The sequence below is a fragment of the Antechinus flavipes genome, chromosome 2, assembly GCF_016432865.1.
Source record: "Antechinus flavipes isolate AdamAnt ecotype Samford, QLD, Australia chromosome 2, AdamAnt_v2, whole genome shotgun sequence".
Classification (NCBI taxonomy): domain Eukaryota; kingdom Metazoa; phylum Chordata; class Mammalia; order Dasyuromorphia; family Dasyuridae; genus Antechinus; species Antechinus flavipes.
Window position 1 is genome coordinate 390,560,346 of NC_067399.1, and position 25,642 is coordinate 390,585,987.

Below are 25,642 nucleotides of genomic sequence, written 5' to 3' on the forward strand. Positions count from 1 at the left end.
TTTATTGTCTTACCCCTGTGTCTGAGTAAGATCGTTTGTTGTTAGGAATACGCCTGTGTGTCCGAGTCTGAACAAACCTCTTTTCATGCAGCCCCAGCAGTGGGCTCAGCTGGGAGACCCGGGTTTTGCCTTCCGTACAAAGGCAAGTTTTGTATCTGGTTCAGGGCGAAGCTGTCGAAGCGTCTGAAATCCCGCACAAAGTCTGTGAAGCGGAACAATGAGGAGTTTTGTAACCACTTCGGCTTCCAAACCCGCGGCTTCACAGCAAGCACCATCTGAGCTGTCAAACTTCTCTGCCAAGGGGGCTGAATCAACCTGGCGCATTCAGCTCAGGGGCGAGTGGGAGGCTTCTGAGACTTGGGCTGTTCCTAAGGTTTTGAGGACTCAAGAGTCTTCGTCATTGGTCCAAAACAGGCGGATTCTCAGCCAATCAAACGTAGAGCTGGGTTGGGGGATCTGCTAGTTATCTTCTCGCTCTTTTCCCTCGCCCCCTCCAGCTCTGATTCAGTTCCCCTCCCCTTCTCACGCCTCTCCCCTTACTCCCCACCCCCGCCACTCAGTGACTAAGGAGAGCTGCCGCAGGCAGGCAAGCCCTGGAGCACTTTTAAAAGCCTCTGGAAGAAGCTGAAAGGATTTCAACAGCTCTGATCCAAGGCCCCAGGTCCCCAGGGAAACCGGACAGCACCAGAGTGGCCCTCCCTGGGGGAGTGCTTGAACATGGGGCCCCAGGTGCCCCCGCAGCTGGCTTGGAAATGGCAAGTACTGTACATGTTGTCCTTGTCTGGCTGGGGCTGGGTGTCTGGGCAGCTCCGATACTCGGTGGTGGAGGAGTCTGAGCTAGGGACACTGGTGGGAAATGTGGCTCTGGACCTGGGCTTGAAGATGACAGAACTGGAGAGCCGCCGGTTGCGACTGGGCTCCGAGGAAAGCCGCCGGTATTTTGCCCTGAATCTGGCCAGCGGCGCCCTTGTGGTCAACCAGAAGATCGACCGGGAAAGCCTGTGCGGAGCCACCACCAGTTGCCTGTTGCCAGTGCAAGTGGTTACTGAGCACCCCCTGGAGCTATTCCGTGTGGAAGTGGAAATCTTAGACCTCAATGACAATTCCCCCAGCTTCAGCACCCCAGAGCGAGAGGTGAGAATCTCTGAATCAGCTGCTCCAGGGGCGAGATTTCCTCTGGACAGTGCCCAAGATCCTGATGTGGGTACCAACACTGTGAGCTCTTATATGCTCAGTCCTAATCTCCATTTTTCCCTGGATGTGAAGACCCTTAAAGACGGGAGGTTATTCCCCGAACTGGTCCTGGAGCGATCCCTGGACAGAGAGGAGCAATCGAACCACCAGCTGGTGCTCACTGCGGTGGATGGGGGCACTCCGGCCCTTTCGGGCACTACTCTTGTTTCCATTACTGTGCTGGACATAAATGACAATGCGCCAGTCTTCGAGCCCTCTCTGCTTAGGGTGACCCTCCCGGAAAACACACCCCCGGGCAAGCTACTAGTCCGCCTCAACGCCACAGATGCTGACTCGGGCCCCAACGGCCAGCTGGAGTATTCTTTTGCGGACCATACATCAGAGGCGGCCCGGGGGCTCTTCAGCCTGGATTCCCGCAGTGGCGAGATCCGAGTACTGGGGCCCGTGGACTTCGAGGAATCGAGTTTCTATGAGCTCCACGTGCGGGCCCGGGACCAAGGCCAACCTTCCATGGAGGGCCACAGCGTGGTGCAGATAGAGGTAGAAGATGCCAACGACAATGCCCCTGAGGTACTGCTCACCTCCTTGGTAAACCCAGTGCCCGAGGATACACCTGTGGGTACTGTGGTGGGACTGTTCAATGTGAGGGACCGAGATTCAGGCGTAAACCGACGGTTGACCCTGGAAATCTCTCCTAATCTGCCCTTCCAGATTAAGCCTTTTGAGAACCACTACTCACTGCTGACCAGTGAGAGGCTGGACCGGGAGGCCACTGCTCACTACACCATTGAGCTGCTGGCCCGAGACACTGGCTCCCCTCCGCTACAAACCAGTCTAACCATCCTACTCAATATCTCCGATGTCAACGACAACGCGCCTCGATTTTCACAGCAGTTCTACAGCGCCTATATTGCAGAGAATCGGCCTCCAGGCTCTCTGCTCTGCACAGTGGCAGCCTCGGACCCCGACGCTGGAGACAACGCCCGCCTCAGCTATTCCATCGTAGGAAGTCAGATCCAGGGCGCCCCGGCCTCCTCCTTCATCTACATTAATCCAGAGGACGGACGGATATTTGCCAGCGTACTTTCGACTATGAGCTACTACAGGTGCTTCAGATCACTGTCGGGGTTAGGGACGGGGGCTACCCGGCCCTGCGCGCCAACGCCACCCTACAAGTGTTCGTTCTAGATCAGAATGACAACTCGCCGACAGTGTTGCATCCTCGTCCAGGCCGAGAGGCCGCCTCCCCCCAGAGGCTTCGGCGCTCGGCTCCCCCGGGTTCCTTGGTCACCAAGGTTACGGCAGTGGACGCCGACTCAGGCCACAACGCCTGGCTCTCCTACTCGCTGTTGCCTCAGTCGACCACCCCAGGCCTTTTCCAGGTGTCAGCTCACAGCGGAGAGGTCCGCACAGTCCGTGCCTTGCACGAGGGTGACTCAGATACTCAGCTGGTGGTGGTTCTGGTGAGGGACAACGGCGAGCCCGCGCTTTCCTCCACTGCCACCGTGCTTCTGGTCCTGCAGGACGAGGAAGCTGAGGAGCTGCCCCAATCCAGCGACTTCCTCACGCACCCGCAGGAAGGCTCCAATCTCACCCTCTACCTTATTGTAGCCCTGGGCTCTGTCAGCCTCCTCTCCCTGGTCTCTTTCACCTTTTTGTTAGCTAAGTGTCTGAGGAGGGGCGGGAATGGAGAAGGCTGCTGCAAGCGCCAAGACTCGCCCTCCAGAGATTTCTATAAGCAATCTAGTCCCAATGTGCAGCTGAGTTCTGACGGCACTCTTAAGTACATGGAGGTAACTCTTCGGCCAGCTCATTCACAGAGCCATTGCTACAGGACTTGCTTCTCTCCGGCCTCTGATGGAAGCGACTTCACTTTCCTGAGGCCACTTAGTGTCCCACAGCCCTCGGCTTTGGCCTTGGAGCCTGACGCCTGCCTGTCTCGCTCCAATACGCTGAAGGAGCCGGGTCAGGTGAGCTGCTTCACCCTACTTGCCTTCGACCCTGAGAAAGCCTGTAAAACTACCTTAACTTGGGGAACCTATGGAGGGGAAGACCTTCTGTTTCCTCCTCAAGCATTTCTCCCCAGCTCTTTAATTCTGCATTCCTACAGAGGGCACAGTCACTCCCAACGATCAGGTGACCACTTTTGAAGGACTAAGTTAACACCTCCAATGGGAATGAGTGAGCGATTGGGGGTTTAGGCTAAGGGTAAGAGGAAAGAGGCTGAGAGAATGCTCACTCACCCTATCCCACCTCCGCCCTAATGCCCACACTTTGAGAAAAGACTGGGTCGGGGCATGGTAACCTGTTTGGGGATAAAACTGGGATAAGATCTTTGGCCCTACTAGGAGGGAACTAGAAGCTTTGGGGGACTATTCGAGCTACACCTTTCTGACAAACTCAAAGGATACAATTTTCAGTCATCAAGGTTTGTAAATTACCAGCATTTCTAATCCTGCATGGGACCAGGAAATTGCCCAGAAGGGTTGCCTTTCCCATCTTCTTTTTCTTTATCACATGCACACATTCCTGTTGGCCCATGCAGGTCACACAGTGTATATATATATATAGTATGCATGTATGTATTTGTGTATGTTTGTGTATATTTTTGCATACATACTCTAACTGTACTATGAAGACAGTTCACACCAGATACACTAACACACATACACAGACACATTAATATGGAGACAGACAAATACATAGAATTCACACACACAATACAGAACTTCTCCATGGAACATAAGGCTATCTCTCTCACAAGACATATTAAATAATCTGTGGATTTCTCTCTCTCTCTCTCTCTCTCTCTCTCTCTCTGTGTGTGTGTGTGTGTGTGTGTGTGTGTATCTGTCTTTATCTCTTTTTCTCTCTTCTCCTTCTTTCCCTCTTCTTTCCTCTACCTCTCCTTTTCTCTCTCCTCTCCCTCTTCTTCTCTCCCACCCTCTCTCCCCCTTTCTCTATTCACCTCTCATAAAGACATATTGCCCAGTTTTACTGTTACTTTTTGCCATCTCTGTTGAGACCAGTGGAGAAGGTAAGAGTTCATAAGCAAAAATTTTAAAGTGGGATTTTTTTTTGAGTAAAAGATTTTCTTAAAGTAGAAAATTTTAACTTGGAGTCCATGGACTCTTAAAGAGGTCTGTGAATAGATTTCAGGGCATCTATGAACTTGTATGGAAAAAAGTACATTTTTATTTCAATATAATTGAATTCCTTTGTGATTCTAAGTAATTTATCTAAAAATAGAACTTATAGGTTTAACCAGACTGCTAAAGTGGTCTAGGATACAAAAGAAAGGTTAAGAATTTCTGATGTAAAAACTTTTTAGGAAGTCTGAAAAACATGAGTCTGAAGGAGTCCCCAAAGATACAGCTGTTTGTTTCCCCAATGACTTGGGACTCAGAGATTTCATGCCTAATCAAATGAGCCCAGGGTCTCCTACAAGGCAAAATCAGAACAGGGCCAAAATGGACAAAAAACAAGGAAGCTTCCAGTAATTTCTAAAAGAGAATGGTGGAGTCCTGGGCTATTGCAGATGTGACAATTTGAAAGCAGTATCACCCTGCAAAGAGAAGGTTATGATGGGAGAAGCATCAGTACTATTATTCAATATTCAGGATATTGGGTGAATTGGGCTGAGGAGCCTCAGAATTGCAGGTCTGAGCTTTAGGGTACTCTCATCCCTCATAGCAATTTGAAATCAATAAGTGATAGACATTTGCTCTGTCTTTGTCAGAGTCACACATTCACCAAAATGGGCTACGACTAGGTAGACATCTGGGTGAAGCAGAAACTTGTGAGACCTCACATGTAGGTAAAACTGGGGGAGGGGGAACAGGGGCTAGTTGTAGGTCTCCTTCTCTCTCTTCTGAAGAGGAAAGCTTCAGATGGGAATGCTTATTTGGCCTTTTGATGTTTGTCTGATGTTTGATATCTCTGATAATATCTTTTCACTTGTGATGAAGCCTATGTGATCCATAGAATCATAAGATTTTAGAACTGGAAGGGATATTAGAGATCCTAGAGCCCAGTCCTTTTGTTTTACAGATGAAGAAACTGAGACCCAAAAAGGAAAAATTAGTTGTCCAAGGTCACACAGATAGTGACAGAGAGAAGAGGAAAGCCAGAGTTTCCTGATTCTCTAGTCTTGAACTAGAATCTACATCATCTGTAGTCTGAGGGATTTGCTAACCCCCCCACCATCATTATTACAGCCCTCAGAAAGGTGATGGAGCCCTCATTCTAAAATGGGGGGGATTCCTCTTGGCCTTAGGTTTAGGATTCCATAATCCTTAGCTCAGCTACCAACTCTTCTCAGCTGTTTATCTTGAAGTGAAGAAGAATCACTTCTCAGTTCTGGCTTCCTTTTTTCTGGAGAAATTAAAGATGATCTTTCTTTTGTCTCTATCTCTTTCTTTCTCTATCTTTGTTTCTCTGTCTTTCACTCTCTGTCTCTCTCTTTTTCACACACATACACACACACACACACACACACACACACACACACACACACTCTTTCCCTCATTCTCTTCTCCTGGGAGCAATCAGGAAAATCATTTACTATTTCCAGAGGCCAAGGGGTGAGAAGGAAGTAACTAGAAGATTCTAAAAGTGTATAAAGAAGAGCAGCTTTATGAGGCAGTTTGGTATTGGAATCAGAAGCCTGGGATAAAATCCAAGCTCTAACACATTCTAGTTACATCCTCTAGGGCAAGATACTTAACTCCTCTGAGTTTGTTTTCTCATCTGTATATTCTCTAATCTCTGGATTGTATTGATTCAGGCGTTCCTTTCCACAGCTGGAAACCTGTCCATACTTTCTCCTTCTATGTAACTCATGTCTCTCTTCTGGTACAAAATAACTTTCCATATCTTCATTCAATATACTCGGAATCTTTCTGGATCAATGGTAATCTATGGTTCCTTCCCCACAAGGGTTACACAGATAGATTTCAAGAGGCCATGAACTTGGATAAGAAAAAGTACCCTTTTATTTTTATTATCTTCTCATTAGAATTTAGCATTTAATTATTAAAAAAAAAGTATTCTGTGAAGGGAATCCATAGCACTCCCCAGACTGCCAATGAAGTCTAGGACCTACACACAAAAAAAGGTTAGGGACTTGTGCTCCAAATCTCTTGGCATTTTAGTGTTGCACATTTGCTAATCTTTATCTTCCTTTACAACTGCCTTTCCTGACTCTCTCTGCAGAATTGAGATAATACCTGTACTGTCTACATAAAGTTGTCAGAATCAGATGAGAAAATGTAAATGAAGTGCTTTATAAATTTTAAATTGCTATTATAAGTTGAAGTTATTATGGTAATGACATATTCCTTGCAAGTTTTCTTCTTAATGAGGTAAGGGGTGAGACAAGACCATAGAAATCAAAGAGATGGATAATAACTCAGTCTCCCATTCCGTTTGCTATGGATCCCCTGAGTCCTATAGCTACAAATAGCAATCATCATGAATATGGGGTTGAGGGGAAAGTGGAAAAGAGAAGGGGGTGGCTTGAATTATGAAAAAGTTGATTTCCTGGAGGTCTTAGTCTTATTGGCCCACACCAATCTGGACAGAGCATCCTTGTTCTCTCTGTATCCATTGTAGCAAAGTGGCCATTGTCCAGCAGGATGGAATATGTGGGTAGGAGGTCCTCTTGGCCCCTGGGATTTCTTTACAAAGCTGAATCTCTGGCTCATCTCCTAAATTAACAATTTACTTGGCTATGGGAGAAAATGCATCTGAACAGGCCAGAACCTGGTGTTTAAAAGTGTAAAAAGGATAAGATGTTGAAGTATTAATGCTGAGCTGCTCAATTAAGGTCTCCTTTGCTTTATTCTGCATGCAGTGCCCTCCATTTCCTTCCACAGAAAAAGCAGGATCCTCTGACTTATTGTTTCCCTGAACCAAATAACATTTTCAACCCTTTTCTTGTGGCTCTGTTTTTATGGTTTGTCTGATACAGAAATAGAAACTTGGGAGGAGAGGAAAGATAAGAATTTATTCTTTAAGAAAGAGTTTGATATATCTTGTCCCTTTCCCCTTTCGTTTCAGCGTCCCTGTATTTATTTCTCTTTGGGAACAACAATTTTTCTAATTCCCAAACCATCTTTCCCTCCCTCCCCAGTTCTCCCAGTTTCTCTGATTTCCTCTTTCCCCTCTTCCTTCCTTAGAGGACCATTCTTTTCCATCCTCCCTGTGCTTTCTTCCTGTAGCACTTCTCGTTCACTGCCATGTGCCTGAGACTGGCCGATGAATCTCTTCAGCCTCACTCAAACATGTCTCTTTCTGTTTCCTCTGCAGCAAGCCCCGCCCAACACGGACTGGCGTTTCTCTCAGGCCCAGAGACCAGGCACCAGTGGGTAGGTGATTCTATCATTCTTCATTTCCTTGAAAATTTTCCCTTAATTGGGAGAAAGGTGACTGAGGTTTGGGACAAAATACAAACACTTCTCCCTCTATTTCCCTGGCCACACACACCCCATTGATCTCAGGAGTGGTTGGGACAAATAGCTTCTGAATCCAGAGGGAGGGGAAACCTGCCTAGGTACTTTTAACATACCTTTTTTTTTTTTTTTTTTTTTTGAAATTCTCCTCTTCTGTTCCTCAGAATATACTCTGGGGAGCCTGTGGATTTCATTAGTAAATTCCCAGGATGGTTTTTAAATGGGATTGGAGCAGCCTTATCCCCGCCCTCCCCCCCAATCCCCAGATAATGAAAACAGTCTGTCAATATAAGAGCTGATCCAGAGGGGCTGCTTTTATCTTGGTCACTTCTCTATTCATCACCCTTTTCCCTAAACCCATGTTGTTGTCAGTTGTGGGGGGGTCCCTGCTTGACTCTAATCTCTATGGAGGGATCCAGAGTATATCTATACTTTGGGGAAAAAAGATGGAGAGTCATTCTATTCCCCTCCTCTGATTCCAAGATTTTGGCATGGAATCAACTCCCATTTTGACCCTCGATTTCAGGCAGAGCTCAGAAAAACAGCAGACAGCAGCAATAGGCAGCTGGTTTCTCCCAGAAACACAGAGCAGTGGAGGAGGGGTGGGAGGATGGGCAGTGGTGGAAGAGGAGACACTGCAGAGATAGGAAGGAAAAGCTCCGTAAAAGGCAATGGGAAATTGCCCTTTGAAGGGAGAAAGGGAGCATTAATGCTGAGATGTCCTCGATTATCATCTGTCTTTCCATTTTCTTTGTTTATTTCTGTTTCTGTGCCTTGATCTATTTCTGTGTTTCCCTGTTTATTTCTTAATATCTGTTGATCTATGTAGTATCCTTTTTCAATGGGTCTGTTTCCCACTAGACTCCCCATCCTCCTCCATCTCTGTATATGTCAGAACATACACATTTTCATATATAGGATTGCTTCTCCTTGTCCCTCATATTCTGCCTCTGATCACTTCTCTAATCTTTATCCCACTGATAAAAGTAGATACATTGAACTGGAATCAGTCTACTTGGAGCAGTGTGTGTGTGTGTGTGTGTGTGTGTGTGTGTGTGTGTGGTCATTGTTGGTGAAGGGAATCTTCTTCCTACTAAATGCAGATTTTCTCAATCTTGTGGACTGCTTCAGGGCCCCCTGGTAAGAGTTTATGAGTATCACCCTGCTAAAAGGTAGGAGATTGTGGGGATGAAGAAGATGCAGTAAGAGAGAAAGCCATAGGGAAAAAGAATTAGCATGCTCACTGAAACTCAGAGTAGGGAAGCAGTTTGGGATATAATAGAATCCCATTCAAGCTCCTGTGGCACAATAAGAAGTGTTGAATTTGGAATCAGTGGTAAAGATTTCAAATCCCTTGCTCTACATAATCTCAGTCAAGTTTTAATTTCTCTGGGATTCATCTATCTATTCCTCATATCCCTGCCTTTATAGGCCTCTCTGGAACAAGTTTAAAACTGATCCTTTTCTCTTTTGGCAGTTTTGTCTCCTATCCCTACAATAGTACAGAACTTCCAACAACAGTCACTGATGCTTCCTGGACATTAGAAACCCAAAGCATTTTGTTAAAAGAGATAACAATAGCAGCAAAATTTATGCCTGTGTCTGAGCTAACTTCATTTTCATACTACCTTAGATGAAAGTCTCAGATCCTAGGGAAATGCTCTATGGACAGTTAACCTCACTTATATTTAGAGTCCAATTATTGGGAGACAAGGGAAAAGGATTCCTTTTGTAGTTGCTAGATTGGAAGATCTGAATTGAGATTACGAACTTTTTTTTTTTAAATATTCTGAAAGCTACATTTCAATATAATTGGTTTCCTTTGCAATCATATGTATTTTATATAGTGCACTGAAAAAGGTATCTCTTGGTCAGGGATCCAGAAGCTTCACCAGACTTAAAAAAAAAAAAAAAGGTTAAGAACTCCTGCTCTAGATCAGGGGTTCTTAAATTTTTTTCACTCATGAACCCTTTTTGTCAGGTATGAAGGTATAAAATAGGTACATAAACCAACCATTTACTGATAATAAATCATAATTTTTTGACCCCACATTCAGTTATAAAATGCCATATGGGGTTGTGACCCACAGTTTAAGAAACTTTTCATTTAGAAGATCAAGAGTTTTCTCAGCTGCCTATACCTAGGGATTTTAAAAAAGGAAAAGGAGGTTGGAGGGAGATTTCTTCCCATAAAAAGCCTCATCTGGGTCCTTTCCCAATTTCCCAAGTTATTTCTATCCCCCCCGGCCTTTTTTTTTTTAGCATAACTAGTTTTGTGTAAATAATGAAATTGTTCCTACAGTAGAAGGCAATTTAGGTTACCAACTATATAGAGATAGAGACTAGACCTGTGACTTTATTTTTGTGGTAGATGCCCTCTATCTATGCAGGTTGGCATCTTCTCTGCAATTTATAATCTAAAGAGAATTGTCTCAGATATTAAATGACTTATCTAGAGTCACATGGTCAGTATATATCAGAGTTAGGACATAAACCCAGGTCCGTTACACCATTACACTCAAGGCCTATCAGTAGCAGAGATGCTGCCAGCTATATACAACTGAAAGCAACAGTACAGTTTTGCATGTTCAGCTAGCTGAATTCAGGTTTAAAGCATCCATTGCTATTACTGGCACTACAAGTGACCTCACAGGTTTAAGATAATTCAGCAGATCTGTCTGGAGTCTCTATTATTTCCAGTTTGGCTCCATTATTTCTGCTTGAAACTAGCTAGTCGTCTTCACTTATACACTGGAAAATCCATTTTTATCTTTGACCTCTGGAGTACTATTCTGGCTTCTGTATTTCATATGTGTGTGTGTGTGTGTGTGTGTTTGTGTATAACACACAGACACACAGACACATATATATATAGGATTGTGAGCAAATCCCTTCCATTCATTGGGACTCAGCTTCCCCATCTATGAAATGAAAAGGGGTAGAATATGTAATTCTAAGTTCTTTCACCTGATATACTAAGATTCCCAGTTCTACTGTTCCCCATTCCCTAGATTTGGAAGATCTTTGTCCCTTAATTCCAATTCATCTTCCTGATCACCCTCACTTCTAAAAGCCCTAGTGGGCTTTTACCTAGTGGGAATCACCACACTGCTCTATAGCTAATTCCGTACTCTACACTATAAGAATGATTAAGATTGATTTCCTTTATAGCTAAAACAATTATTTAGGTTTTTTTCTCTCTTCTTTTTGATGAACTTAGCTTATGGTTCAATTTTTGGGAAAAAAACTGCAACTGAAGTGATGTACGTTGTTTTTTTCAGTTTTGCTTACTTCTTATGTTTCCCTAAGATATATAGATTTAGAGATGAAGGGGAACTTAGAGTTCATTTAGTTCAATCCTCTCATTTTGCAGACAAGTTAAGTGAATTGCCCAGATCACACAATGAATAAATAATAAAGCAGGTTTTCAAATACAGATCCTTTGATTCAAAGCCCATCCTTCCCCTATACCAAAGCAAATTCCATAGACTTCATAAAAAGCCTCTTCCTGGGTCCTTTCCCAGTTTCCCAAGCTACTTCTACTCCCCATTCTTCTTCTTCTTCTTCTTTTTTTTTTTTTAGCGTAACTAGTTTTGTGTAAACAATGAAACTTTTCCTACAGTAAAAGGCAATTTAGGTTACCAACAATTATATACAGGTTACCAAAACTAGACTTGTGACTTTATTTTTATAGGAAATGCCCTCTATCCATGCAGGTTGGCATCTATATTTACATTTTAGCTTAAAACTCCATATGGCATCTATATTTACATTTTAGCTTAAAACTCCATATATATATATATATATATCTTAACACAGAAAAAACTCTAGCCTCTGACCTGTGGTGTCTACCCTGAATAAAAATTCCCTCCTGTGGAGAGGATTTTTTTCATTAAACTATAATTAAACCTTAGCTCCATTCTAACCAAGCTCTCCCACTGTCCAGCTCAAAAGCTCAGAAGCACATCTGCCCCTGAAGTTCTCAGACCTCCAGCTTCAAGGGAAATAATCACTTCCTTCCCCCTTTCCCCAACATCTACAGACCTGGTACTAAATTGGGTTAAATAACCCATAACAAGACCCCTCCCTCCCAAATTCCAAGGCTTCCTCCTTTCCCCATCCCCAGGCCTTCTGTCCAAGGAGCTGGCCCGCTGCCTGGCTCCCTGGCTGCCTGCCTGTAACCACTTCCTTTGAAACCTTGTGGCATACCCAGCCCCTAGCATCCTGCCCAACTCTATCTCTGCCCTCCTTCCTTTACCTCACAGCTGTTACCCCCCACATCACGGCCCTATCGCTATGCTCGCACCTCAATGGGCTATTCTTTGGCACTACTCCCCACTCCCCCAGCTGCTCCTTTCAGTCTCATTAGTCACAGTCAGCCCTGCCTGAGGCTTAGCTTTCTGGATCTATCGATACTCTCCACTCAGATACAGCAGGGGCTGTTAAGGGAAACCCATGCTGGGAATAGGAACTTCTAGGGTCAAATGGGGCTGAGTATGAAGTGGGTTGTAGAAATTCAGTCGTGAGGCCATAAAGGGAGGGTGCCCACCTCCAGGGAGGAAGAGAGAGAGACTTTTGAGAAATCCAAACTCTCTGCCTTTTCACCCCTGTCATGCTGTTTTCTTTTAATATCAGTTGGCAAAGTGTGTATGTGAGAGTGTGTGAGTGTGTGTGTGTGTGTGTGTGTAGGGCAGTTCTGGGGATATGAAGGCTGTGTTCAAAGTTCTCTTCACTGATTGGGTTGGCCATTAGCAGTACTAGTTTTCATCAAAATGATGGAATGTCAGGAAATATAAGGACCAGAAGAGACCTTAGAGACCATCTGATACAGCAACCTTATTTTATAAATAATTACACATATATGTATACACACACACACACACACACACACACACATATGTATAATGAGGCTAAGAGATGGAGAAGCAGCTTACTTGATGTGATCAAATGATTTAATATTTGCAAAAAGGACTTAGCACAAGTGAAATGAGCAGAACCAGGACCATATTATATACCTCAACAACGATACTGTTTGAGGATGTATTCTGATGGAAGTGGATTTCTTTGACAAAGAGAAGATCTAACTCAGTTTCAATAGATCAACAATGGACAGAAGCAGCTACACCCAAAGAAAGAACACTGGGAAATGAATGTAAACTGCTTGCATTTTTGTTTTTCTTCCAGAGTTATTTTTACCTTCTGAATCCAATTCTCCCTGTGCAACAAGAAAACTGTTCGGTTCTGCAAACATATATTGTATCTAAGATATACTGTGACCTATTCAACATGTAAAGGACTGCTTGCCATCTGGGGGAGGGGGTGGAAGGAAGAAGTGAGTGCAAGGGATAATGCTGTAAAAAATTACCCTGGCATGGATTCTGTCAATAAAAAGTTATAGTTATTTAAAAAAAAAAAAAAGCACTTAGCACAATGGTTGGCACATGGTAGACACTATACAAATGTGTTTTTCCTTTCTCTTCCCTTCCCTCAAAGTCACTAGCTTTAATGGCATCTGTAGACTGGTCTCCTGTTACTGAAGGACACGAGCCTCTCACCTTGCAATTCAGTTTTCCTTCTTATATACTGTACATCTGAAAATTGCTATCTAACCTTAATCACAGAATGGGTGAAGCCTCAGTCAAATTGAGACCTGTAAAAGACTTAGCTCAGAAAGACCAAGGTCTCCCACTACATCCAGGGCCATCTCCAATCCTGATCCACTACTACTTGGACTTGCTACTAGACCTAATTGGCTCTAGTGCAGAAAGTGAGGCAGGTGACCTTGCACAGTCCTCCCTGACTTAAATCCCTTTGACTTGCATGTTATGGCATCACCTCCCTGATCTCTCGAGAACGAAAGACAAACAACATCTGCAGGGACTCAGTTGAGCTGCTGTTAGAATGAAACAGGTGAAGTTTGGATTTCCTATTTTTTTGGTTATTTTTCTGTCAAAAAAGTAATCTTGAGAGTTCTCATTGTTATTGTTTGTCCTTTGCTCCTAAGAGGACCATGACATCAGGGAGGTCATGCCATGACATGCAAGTAAGTTAGATTTAAGTGAAGGAAGGAGGTGTAAGGCCACCTGCCTCATTTTCCCCTCCAGAGCCATCTAGGTCCAGTGTCCAGATATATCAAAATGACTGCAGCTGGCCCTGGATGCAGTGGAAACCTTGCCCTTCTTAAACTAAGGTCTTTAACAGGTCTCATTTTGATTGAGACTGTATACATTCAGTGATTAAGGTTAGATAGCAATTTTCAGATGTACAGTATATAAGAAAGAAGACTGAACTGCAAGGCAAGAGGTTCATGTCCTTCAGTAACAGGAGTCCAGTCTACAGATGCCATTAAAGCCTAGTGATTTTGAAGGAAGGGAAGAGAAAGGAAAAACACATTTGTATAGTGTCTGCCATGTGCCAACCATTGTGGTAAGTGCTTTTTGCAAATATTAAATCATTTGATCACATCAAACAAGGTATTTCTCTGTCTCTGAGCATCAATTTCTTTAACCCCATGGAGACCTTTTTAAGACCTCTACAACCTGTCTTTTCAGGGGCTCAGGACTCTCTTCCCTCTTCTGTCTTCCATCTTTCATAATCGAAAAAGAGTTTCAGAAAAGGCTTTACCTATTAGTCATTTTCCATTTAGTATGAATAAATGTGGTATGTCTGTGAATGGTATTTGTACTTTTAAAAAATAAGTTGTGTTAATCCCTTTGTCTTTATATTGCCTAAATTTCCTCCTCTATCTCTCTCTCTTTTCCTGAAAGCTATTCTAATCACAAAGAAAAAAAGAAGAGAAAAAATCAGCATAATTCCTCAATACATCAAAAAAAAAGTGGTGTTTGTACTTTAAATCCTTTTAGTCATCATAAAATGGCAGAGTTTGCCAGAAATTGGGAAGTGAAGAAGGGAGGGAAAAGATGCCTTCTCAGGTCCCTGAAGTTCCATTACAATAGACAAACCCATATTTTTATTATCATTTTAAAAAAGCTTTTTTTCCTTTTGTTTTTTTATCTCAGACATTTCCCCTTACCCACCTGAATGAACACTTCTTCCTTTCACAAAGAAATATTGTTAAAGAAAATCAGCTAACACAGGGACCATTTTTTGATGCAAAAGCCAACACCTTTCATCTCGAGAGGACAAAGGTGTATTTCATCATTTTTTATATAAAGCCAGTGTTTCAAATGAAGTATTATTGTCTTTAATTTAGTTCAGCTGTCCTTTCACCATGTTTTCAGCTATACTGTTTTGATCATGGTCTATATTGGTCTGCACATTTATCTCTTTATAACTACATATTTCCCATGTTTCTCCATGTCTTCTCATGTTTTTTTAATTCCCCACAGCCATTGTTTTTTATGGAACAATATTTCATCAATTCATATAGTTCAGCTAACCTCTCTCATTTTTCCTATAGGCAAAGGTGTGTATCCCCTAGCCATAAAAAGGCTAAAAAAAATAGTGAGGTCAGATCTCTTGGGGTAGAAAGGAAAGATCTCGAGCTGAAACGATCACAGGGAGAAAGGATCCCAGGCCAGAGCTAATGTTCACTCTCTGTCCATCTCCCTATAGCTCTCAAAATGGTGACGAAGGAGGCACCTGGCCCAACAATCAATTTGATACAGAGATGCTTCAGGCAATGATCTTGGCTTCCGCCAATGGTGAGTTGTGTGCTGGCAGGGAAGGAGGGTGAGGAGAAGGGAGAGAAAACAAAATAAAATGGGAGGGAGGGAGTAGTGATGACCACAGAATGATGTTTTTATATGGAAATTAGGGCCTTGGGGATCTGGGGTCTCATAACCAAATCCCAAGATGGGAGGCAATGTAGAACAGTAGACTTGGTATCAAGAAGACCTTGGTTTAAAAAAAATTATGAATTTTGTGATTCTCAATCTTTCTTTGTGTCGGTTTTCTCATCTATAAAACAAGAGGTAAGATCTAAAGGTCACTAAGATCTCTTCTATCTCTCAATCCTATTACCTATGATCTATAACTGAGTTGTTCAGATTACAGATACATGATGTGTTGAGAACACTTGAGAGAGGCAGGAGGAGGAGAGGGAAAAGGGGGCAGGGAAGAGGGAAGGTAAAGGAACTTCTGGGGTCTTTATGTGTAGAAAATGAGATTGGCAATTATGCCATGCCTTGGTACCATGTCTGTCTTTAATCCTGATATGTTGGGTTCAGCAATGTTCCATGCCTCACTCCTCCTATAGGATAGGAAGAAGGCCATCACTGATCTTTCAAACAGCTTTCTAGGAATATGCTGGTAAATGTTTAACATTTGCTTTTGGGGAAGGGAGAATATACCCAGGACACATTTTAAAGTTTAATCTGTATTACTAACATTTTCTTTATCATTTTTCTTAAAAGATAAAACCATCAACAAAACAATCAACCAATACATGATCTGTAGTGTTTGCCAATTGCCCAAGCAGGTAGATAGAATACCTGGGTTACAGTCAGGAAGACTCATCTTGGTGAGTTCAAATCTGAGCTCAGGTACTTCGTGGTTGTGTGACCCTGGGCAAGTCACTTCATCCTATTTACCTTACTTCCTTATTTTTAAAATGAGCTAGAGAAGGAAGCACAAACTACACTAATATCTTTGCCAAGAAAACCCCAAATGGGGTTACAAAGAATTAGAGACTGAATGTGACTGAAGTGACTGAGCATGACTAAACAAAATGCTCATAATAAAAATTTAACAAAATTTTCAGGAGACCAAAGTGTTTGAGCTGGCTTTAGGAAACTCCTGGATTGACCCTTCCTAATCTAAGTAAAGTTCAGTGGGACCCCAACTATCAATGAGAGAAGCTGGTCCCTGGAAAAGAGGGTTATGACAAGGATCGTGGAATTTGGAGCTGGAAAAGAACTTAAAGATTATCTCTAGTCCAATCCTTCTGCTTACGGTTGGGTGTGAAGGGTTTTTGTAAATCCCAAAGTGTTATATAAATGCCAGTTGTTAATATTATAGATGAGGAAACTGAGAGCCATAGAAATGTCAAATTCCAGATATTTAATATTTAGCAGAGATAGAATTTGAATCAAAGTCCATTAACAGCAAATCCAGTGCCCTTTTCATTATACCTCAATGCTTCAGGACTTGCTGTAGGCAAGAAAGCTGCCAGATGTGTCCAAGGTGGAGGAGCATTCTGGTTAAGGAGATTGAGGATGTGGCTGGAATTAAGAGAGGTATGCAGGTCATGGGCCAAGTTTGAACCTCTGTGGTCAAGTATATATAGCTGCTATGGTTTAAAGACTTCACTGGCAGAGAGCATCCTGTTCACTTTTAATGGAGATTTAAAAACCAGAGATGGAATTGGCATTCATGAGCGCAAACACTCCCCCTCAGTGTCCCACTGGAATAGGGGTCAGGGCTAAATTCAGAACTGGGGCCCAGTGCCAGGGAAAGCTGCTGTCTCCTGTCAGGGCCCTATAACCTTGCAGCCTCCCAGGGCCATGACCCATGTGAATTTAGAGCTCTTGGGAGTGAGTGAAGGGTGTGCTGGGTTGGAGATGGCAGAGAGTGAAGAGGTCAGACTCTTACTCTAGTGCCCATTTTCCACAGACTCAGAGCCTCCAGGAGCTGTGCTGAAGGCTAAGCTCAGAGAGCTGGGGAGAGGGAGCAGGAGTTTACACATTGGAGACTTTTTAAAATAAACAGAAGGGTTAGTGAGAGTGGAAGGAGGGAAGTAGTCAGGAGGCTGTGGTTTACAGCTCACACCGGTCCTGACCCAGAACCTCTAGATAACTTGTTGAATTTCCCAAGCTCAGCACAGCTGGACTGAAGGGAAGAGCAGGTCCCAGTCTGGGATCTGGATTTTGGGGAAATAGACTGGAGTCCATAAGGGACGGAGGGTAAAAAAAAGTTCTACCTTCCTATGTGCAGCTTTTTCACTGTCCCCCCTCCTCCCCACCTCCCTCCCCTCCCATACATTGTTAAGAATCGATGAATATTGAGTTACCAAGATCAATTCCAACTGCCTCATTTGATTGAAGAAGAAACAGAGGTGAAATGACTTGCCCAGAGTCACACATTTAATACTTGTCAGAGTCAGGTTCAAATCCAAGACTTCTGATTAAAATGCAGAGTTCTCTCTATTATTCTATGTCTCAGAGTCCCCTGTTATAAAGGAAGGCTGCTACTCCTTGTCCACAGTGGACCTTTCTGGGAGATAAGGAAAGAGATCACACCAGAAAATTGTGAAGATTTAGATTTCCAAATAGGGAAGGGTTGTCATCACACAAACAACCCTTACTCATATCCTGCCTTCGGTCTAACCACTAATCTGTCTCTGCTTGTGAGTTTTCTCTGGCTCTCTGGCTTTCACTGTCAGTGAATATTTGTCTCTGTTTGCCTGTTTCTGTCTTATTCTATCTTCTCTCTATCTCTGTCTCCATCCATCTCTCCTCCTCTCTTTCTCTTTGTCTCTGTCTCTCCCTCCCTCTCTGTCTTTCTCTGTGTCTCTGTGTCTTTGTCTCTCTCTCCCTTCTCCTCTCTTTCTTTCTCTCTCTCTCTCTCCCCCTCTCCTCCCCCCTCTCTCTCTCTCTCTCTCTCTCTCTCTCTCTCTCTCTCTCTCTCTCTCTCTCTCTCTCTCTCTCTCTCTCTCTCTCTCTCTCTTTCTTCCCCCTTCTCTTTTTTCTCCCCCCTCTTTCCCTTTCTCTCTTACACACATACAAAGAGAAAATGTGTGTGTGTGTTGTGTCTTTTTCGATGGCTTCTTTTTTATAAATCACTCTGGAGACTTGGCTGTTCAGAGAAGAACAGCTCAGTTTTCTGTTTTGCCAAACCCTCCTCCCCGTGCTTCTTTACCTCTCTCCCCCCTCCCCCAACACACGCACACACATTCCAAGCCTGGAAGAGGCTGCTGGAGGGAGGTAGGGAGGAGGTGGAGCTAGGGGGCCAGGCTAGGTTCCCAGGCTGAGCTAATTAGGAAAAACCAAGAAATGTTAGAATGAAAGGAAAAGAGGAAGGGGTTGGAAGGAAGACAGAGGGGGCCATCTTAAGGAAAGAAAGAGTGCAACTAGCTTTTCCCAGGTACCTCTTTTCCCTTCTTGAAAAGAATTCTAGTCCTGGGGAGGGGCGGGACGAAACTGGATTGATAAACCTAAAAAGGTTTTGAAATCTGAGGCTCAGAGAATAATAAACAAAAGCTAAAGAGAAAAAGGGCAAGAAATGTCTTCATTCCTCTCCTCATTTGGAGCAGATTTACTCTGGAAATCTCTCTTCTTTATTTCCCAATCCCTGGTCTGTATCCCAAGATTACTCAACCTCTCCAGCCTTAGTCATTATTCTTATCCTTTTCATATTCAGGAGAGGAGGAGGTTGGTAAATGAGGCTTCCCTTCCTCCTCCTCCCCTTCTTTTGGCCAATTCTTTCTATTTGTTTAATCTTCCCAGCTCTAGGAGATTCAGAATAATTGGGGGAGTAAACAGGAAGGATGGGAGAGTTAGGGCCCCTAGCTTTGGTTATCCATCATTTCATAATCTCCTAAGGAGAGATGTCAGTATTAAGAAAGGAAGGAAATAACCATTTATAAAACACCTACTATGTGCACTTTTAACAAACATTTTCTCATTTGACCCCCACAGCTTTGGGAGTTAAGCGCTATATACTACCCCCCTTCTACAGCTGAGGAAACTGAGGCAGGCAGAGATTATGATTCACCCACGTTGCCCCGATAGTAGGGACCCAAGGGCAGATTTGCATTCATGTCTTCCAGACTCCAGGTCTAGGGTTCTATACACATCACCATGTAGCAGCAGATAAACCCAGATTTGGCTCCAACTCAAACACTCTCTACTGTGTGATATCTATAGGGCTTTCCTACTGATCTAGTGCAGCACTCTGGTGGCAAGGTTGAAGACAATCCAGTGGCTTTTGCTGCGCAGAATTGTGGACCAAAGAGTGTGGGCTGGGGCAGTCAGTAGAACTCAGTTGGAAGGCTCCAGGACCCCCTCAGTCACATTTCTGATGCTTCTCTCTTCTCTCTTCAGAAGCTGCGGACGGAAGTTCGACCCTTGGCGGTGGTGCAGGCACCATGGGGCTGAGTGCCCGCTATGGGCCCCAGTTCACCCTGCAGCACGTGCCTGACTATAGGCAGAACGTGTACATCCCAGGCAGCACTGCCACCTTGGCCAACGCTGCTGGGAAGAGAGACGGCAAGGCCCCTGCAGGTGGCAATGGAAACAAGAAGAAATCTGGCAAGAAAGAGAAGAAGTAGGGTCAGCATTAGGTCCCAAGCACAGGGCCACAGGGCAACTCCCCTTCCACCAATCCAAGCCTCCCTCCAGTTCCCTGAACCCTCAGAATGTAGGGGATCACCCTCAGGCTGCTGGTGGGAGATATGGTGACCCCTCCCTCTTGGGAAACACAAATAAGTGCCCTGTGAATACCCCCTTCTGTGCCTCCAGAGGGATTGAATATGCAAAGGGGGTACTGCCAGAAGTCCCCAATACAAATGCTGTACCCATGGGAACAGTGCAGATACAGAGATTCATATATAACTCCCCTCCTTTCCTCTATCCTTAGCTTAGAAGCCCCAGTTACATTTTGAATTCCCATACACCCCACCCACCTCCCATCAACAAGATTGACTCTGTCTCCCCCTCCCAAACTTCTCATCTCCCCCTCCCTTCTTTGGGAATTATGGGTATTATGAGACCTTAGGCTGAGTGGCCTTAAGATCTGGGGAATGGGGACAGGACTGTGCTTGTCTCATACCTGTGGAGAGTTGTGGAAGCACAGTAATCTCTGACTCCCACTTCTAAACCAACTTCAAATATTTTAACTTCTCTACTTATTCTTACCCCTTATCCCTCCAGTGCCTGAAATCATAAATAGATCACAGGTGCTTGGGGACAAATGTACTCATCACCCCCATGATGCTGACGTGGACTGGATTTGGGGAAAATTTTCTACCCTCAGCCTCTGCCCATGGCCCCAGTAAATAGGGACCAGGGTTGGGTTATGGGACCATTTCTTTTCAGAGTTCATCTCCTATACTTTCTCTACCCCTTCAGCAAAAGAATCCATTGCATGTTGGGAAATAGCATGGCATGGTGGAATGAGTAGGGAGGGTGTAGGGAGGGGGGAACCTTTCCACTAGAAAGACAGACAAATCTTTGGTCAGGGTCTTTAAGAAGAGGCTGTGGGCTCTCTCACTATCAGTTACTGGTTGGGCTCCCTGAACTAAGCAAGCCCCCATATTCTTTAATTGTCAGTGGACAAGAGTGCTCTGGGTTGGGCCTGGTCCCTTGGACACAAAGCCTCAGGCTTCTGGCTCTAGGGTATGTCACCTTGGCCATAAGGGATTTAAAGGGAACCAAATGGCATCAAAATGAGATTGAGTTCTTGCTGGGTATATATGGACATGGGGACACGGATGGTCACGGTTAAGTGGGGATGGGGGGAAGTAATTGGGTAATTCAGGCTAGGTCACCTGAACTAAGAGAAATTTGCCAGGGCAATGCAGACATATTAATGCTCTCTTTTTCGTTTGGTAGGAAAGCAGAAAGGATCAGTGCGGCCAGTCCTAGGGCACGTTGAGTAGTACAGAAGCCACCCCCTCCACCTAGAGTTTCGGCATGGTGGTCAGACGCACATCATGCTCTGTCCCCAAACATTAGGAAAAAGACCCAGGAGCAGAGACAGATGGTCAGGGGAGGGAGGAGGGGCTCTCCTTTAGCTCCCCCTTAAGTCCACATTCCCTCACCCTCTCAGGTGCCATTTATTCTACTTTGCCATTCCCTACCCTCTCCAGAATTTCCTGGACCCCGGGTACTCCTCCCCACTGCTTAGACGTCCGCCTTCATTTGTTCCTGACCTAGGCCCAAGCGGCCGTACTAGTCCTGTTTACACAGAGGAGACCCTCCCTCCATTTCGCCACTCCTTAATGTAGTGACTAGTGACCCTGACCGAAACCCCTGAGCTGGTGTAGAGTAGCCGTGTGTAGCTAGTGCCGTGTGCTTGCTTCTGTGATGACCAGCGGCCCGCAGGCCGGGGCTTCGTCTCCGTCTGCCCCGCTCCGTCCCGTGCTGTGCTTAATGCCGTGTCTGTGTGCTGCAGCCCCCCCCCCCCAGCCCAGTCTCGCTTTCCCAGTACTGACCCCCTTGCCCCTTCTATAGAAGCTTCTCTCTAATAGCCACGTAGCGCCTCCCCCATACACGCAAGTTTTATACTCTAATATTTATATAGCTTTTTTCTTTGGGAAAATAATAAAATGGTTTCTTCTGAACGGCTCGGTCCTTGTGTTGCGATGCCCTAAGGGAGCGGGCAGATGGGACACCGGGGGCCTGTTGAGAAGGGGGCTGTGTGGGAGCCGCGAGGTCGTTCACAGAGTGGGTAACGAGGCGGGGCTGGGGATTGTGCACATTCGGGGGCGAGGGGGGGTGACTGGGCGCGGTGGGGTGAGTGCCTACGAGCGAGTTTTGTGCGGCTGTGCGTCACTGTGCAAGTGTAATTAGGTGTGGGGTGGTACGTGCGGCTGGGTCTGTTACATCCCCCAACACCGGTATCTAGGCAAAAGAGGCGTGGGGGAGGGGACTGGAGCTGCTGGCCAGGAAGCCGCGAGGGTTAAGAGCTAGGAAGCCAACTGGGGCGGGGGAGGGGAAAGGGGGAATCGAGAGGGGAGGTGGTGTTTCCTCAGCCCCCTCCCTCTCTCCGCTAAAAGGAATCCCTGTCTCTAACATGGCTGCTTCCCGAGAGCAGGCGGAGTCATTCAGCACCGGGGGCTGCCCCAGTGTTTGAGGGGCTAGGAGGCTGGAGGGCACAAAGCGAGCCTCTCCTCCTGTCCCAGGGACAGGCAGCCCTGGCCGCAGTTTCCCGATTGCAAATTCCACCCCGCCACACACCCACTTCCCCGCCCCCACATTTTCCCTCCATAACTCTGCAGTCTCTCTTCCTCCAGGTCGAGGGTCCCCCTGCCCAGATCCGATAGGACTGGAGCATCCGCAGGAAATGTACATCACCCAGACACAGACAGCTAGCTCTCTGCTGGCGCCCCACCCCCCAGCTTCTGCCTCCTGGTTTTTTCCATTCACTCTCTCTCCTTCCTTTTCTACCAATCTGTTTCTCCCCCTTCCTCCCTCCCTCCCTCTCTCCCCTTTTCTCTCCAATCTCCCCGTAGCAACATTTGGATTCCGAGGTTGTTGCTGCCCGAGATGCGGCAAAAACACTGGGAGGAGGGAACGCGGGGGGAGGGGAGATGGAGACAAATGCAATCATCGGAGGGAAAGCTGGGCTACCCCAGTAGCTGGGGGGGATGCTCCCCCCTTTCAGTATTTAGCTCTCAGTCCCATCTCACCCTTCCCAGCACCCGAAGTGCGTTGTCATGGAAACCCAACCTTCTCACTGAGTTTCTGGGAGCAACTGCCTAGAGTGGGAGGAGTATATAACTAGGATGGGAGCCTGGATTTGGCTCCTGACAGCTGGGCAGGAGATGAAGGCGGTCCTGCGGGTTCTGGACGCCTGGGTTCTATTCTTGGCAAGCCTGCAGACTGAACGGGTGCGTGGGCAGCTGTGGTCCCCACACAGTATGTGTGCACAAAAGCATAAAAAGCTCTTGGGGTCGAGGAGGGAGAACGAGAGAGCAGCCCCTCCCTCTGCCAGCTACATTCCACTTCACAGATCAAGGCCCTGCCTTACCCACAGCTCCCTCACCTCCTGTCATGAGGGGCTGTAAACATCCAGACTCTAGGGCTATTTAAAGGGCTTTATTTCTAGCCCCAGCACCAGACTGTCGCTGCTGTCCTGGTCGCTGGCTTGTCCCAGACCAGACAGAGGTCTGAGAGCTATGTATATACGATCACTTCCTAGCCTAGAACTTTTCGTGTTTCTCACGTTTCACTTATAGCAGGGAGTTTCCTGTGCTTTTATCTGAAAACCCCAGACAATGACTTCTGGGGACAGCTGCGGCTCAAGTTTCTGGTGGGCTAATCCAGAGAATATTTGTGAGTGGCCAAAAGGTGGGGGAAAGAACAAAGCAAGGTCACTATGCAATCGATTCACTTGCCCCTAGGTACATAGCAGGATTCTCCTGGTTGTATAGCTAAAACCATGGCATCCTTGATCTCTTCTCAGCATTTGGTACTGTTGAGCACCCCCTCCTGGATACTTACCGGGTTGCTGTAACACTGCTCTAGCATAATCCTTATCTTTTCCATTTTCTCTTCAGTTTTGTTACCTATATTCTGTTCCTTAGACATAGACATATCCCATTGCTTGGTTCTGGTATTTCCCCTCTCTATTTTCTCTTTTAGTGATCAGAACTCATGGATTTAATGATCATCTCTAGGAAGATAACTCCCAGATCTACAAACCCAGCCTTCATCTCTTCCAAGATTATCATCCACTTCTAACTGCAGCTTCACCTCGATATCCCACAAGCATCTCACATTCACTATGTCCAAAACAGTCCTTGCCTTTAACTCCTAAACCTACTCCATTTGCTTACTTCAGTTATCTTAAAAGCTACCCAGGTTCACAAAATAAGAATCATCCTGGACTCATTCTCTCACTACATCTGCCCCCCTCCCATATTCAATAATTTGTCAAGTCACAAATTTCATGTTGTCACATCTTTTGCATATGTTCTCTTCTCCACTCATACCCGAACTACCCTAATTCCAGGCTTTTTATCATCTCTTGTCTGTACTGTTACAAAAAAAAAAAATCCTCTTTAAAATCTCCTTGCCTCAAATATCCCTCTTTCCAATCTATGTTCCACCTAGTTGCCTAATTGATATTCCTAAAGCACAACTCTGATCATGCTATTTCTATAATACAAATTATTGTTCGTTATTTCTTTGGAAGTCTGTAAACACTTCATGATGTGATTTCATTCTTTTTCCAAGCTAATTTACTTCCTGACACCCTCATATACCCCACACCACAGTCAAATTGGTCTCTTTGGTACTCCACATACATAACATTTGGTCTCCCAAGTACATGCCTTAGCACAGTACCAAATTCCATAGCTAGAATTGCTCTTTCTTTACCTCTACTTTTTGGAAGACCTTTCAAGTTTTAGCCCATGCTATCTTCTTGTAGAGACCTCTTAAAATTATTCCAGTTAAATTAGAAAGGTTTTGAACAAAACCAAAGCAACCAAGATTACAAAGCAAGATGCTGAGGGAACTCTTCATAGGAAGTGTCTCTAATAAAGGCCTCATTTCTTAAATATATAGAGAACTGAGTCAAATTTGTAATATGTCATTCTCTACTTGATATTCAAAGGATATGGGCAGGGAGGTTTTAGAGGAAATCAAAACTATGGTCATATGAAAGAATGCTCTAAATAATTTGAGTAGAGAAATTTAAAAACAATTCTGAAGTATCACCTCACACCTGTCAGGGTAGTTAATTATTACAGAGAAGGAAAATCATAAATGATGGCAGAGATGTGGGAAAATTGGGACATTAATGCCCTGTTGGTGGATTTGTTAACTAATCCAACAATTCTGAAGAGCAATTTGGAACTATGCTGAAAGGGTTGTAAAACCGTGCATATTTTTAACCCACAAATATTACTAGTAGGTCTGCATTTCAGAGATTTTTAAAAGGGGAGGATGCAAGGGGAAGGACTTAATTGTACAAAACTATTTTTTGCAATTCTTTTTGTGCTGGTAAAGGATTAGAAATCCAGGGGATGACTATCAATTGGGAAATAGCTTAACAAGTGTGGGCTTATGATTGCAATGGAATACTATTGGGCTAAAAGAAATGACAGCAGGATGATGTCATAAAAAAATCTGGAAAGATTCACATGAACTGATGCAAAATGAACTAACTCAGAACATTGTCCATTGTAACAGCAATATTGTAGGATGATCATTGGTGATGATCATTGCTGTTCTCAGCAATACAATGATCCAAGACAATTCCAAAGGACTCATGATGCAAAATAATATCTGCTTCTAGAGAAATAACTGATGGAGTTTGAATGCAGATCAAAGTATACTATTTTTCACTTTGTTTCAAGTTTTTATTGG

General features: G+C 44.7%; 1 protein-coding gene across 1 annotated transcript; it reads left to right on the top strand.

Annotated features, from left to right (window-relative positions):
* Positions 1-391: 391 nt before the first annotated feature.
* Positions 392-21,888, top strand: LOC127550032 (protocadherin gamma-C5-like). Its single transcript, XM_051978598.1, is given in 5 exon segments — positions 392-2,272; positions 2,275-3,164; positions 7,504-7,562; positions 15,222-15,310; positions 19,649-21,888. Coding segments are annotated over 5 exon segments (2,820 nt in total). The 5' UTR covers positions 392-717; the 3' UTR covers positions 19,876-21,888.
* The last annotated feature ends 3,754 nt before the right edge of the window (positions 21,889-25,642 follow it).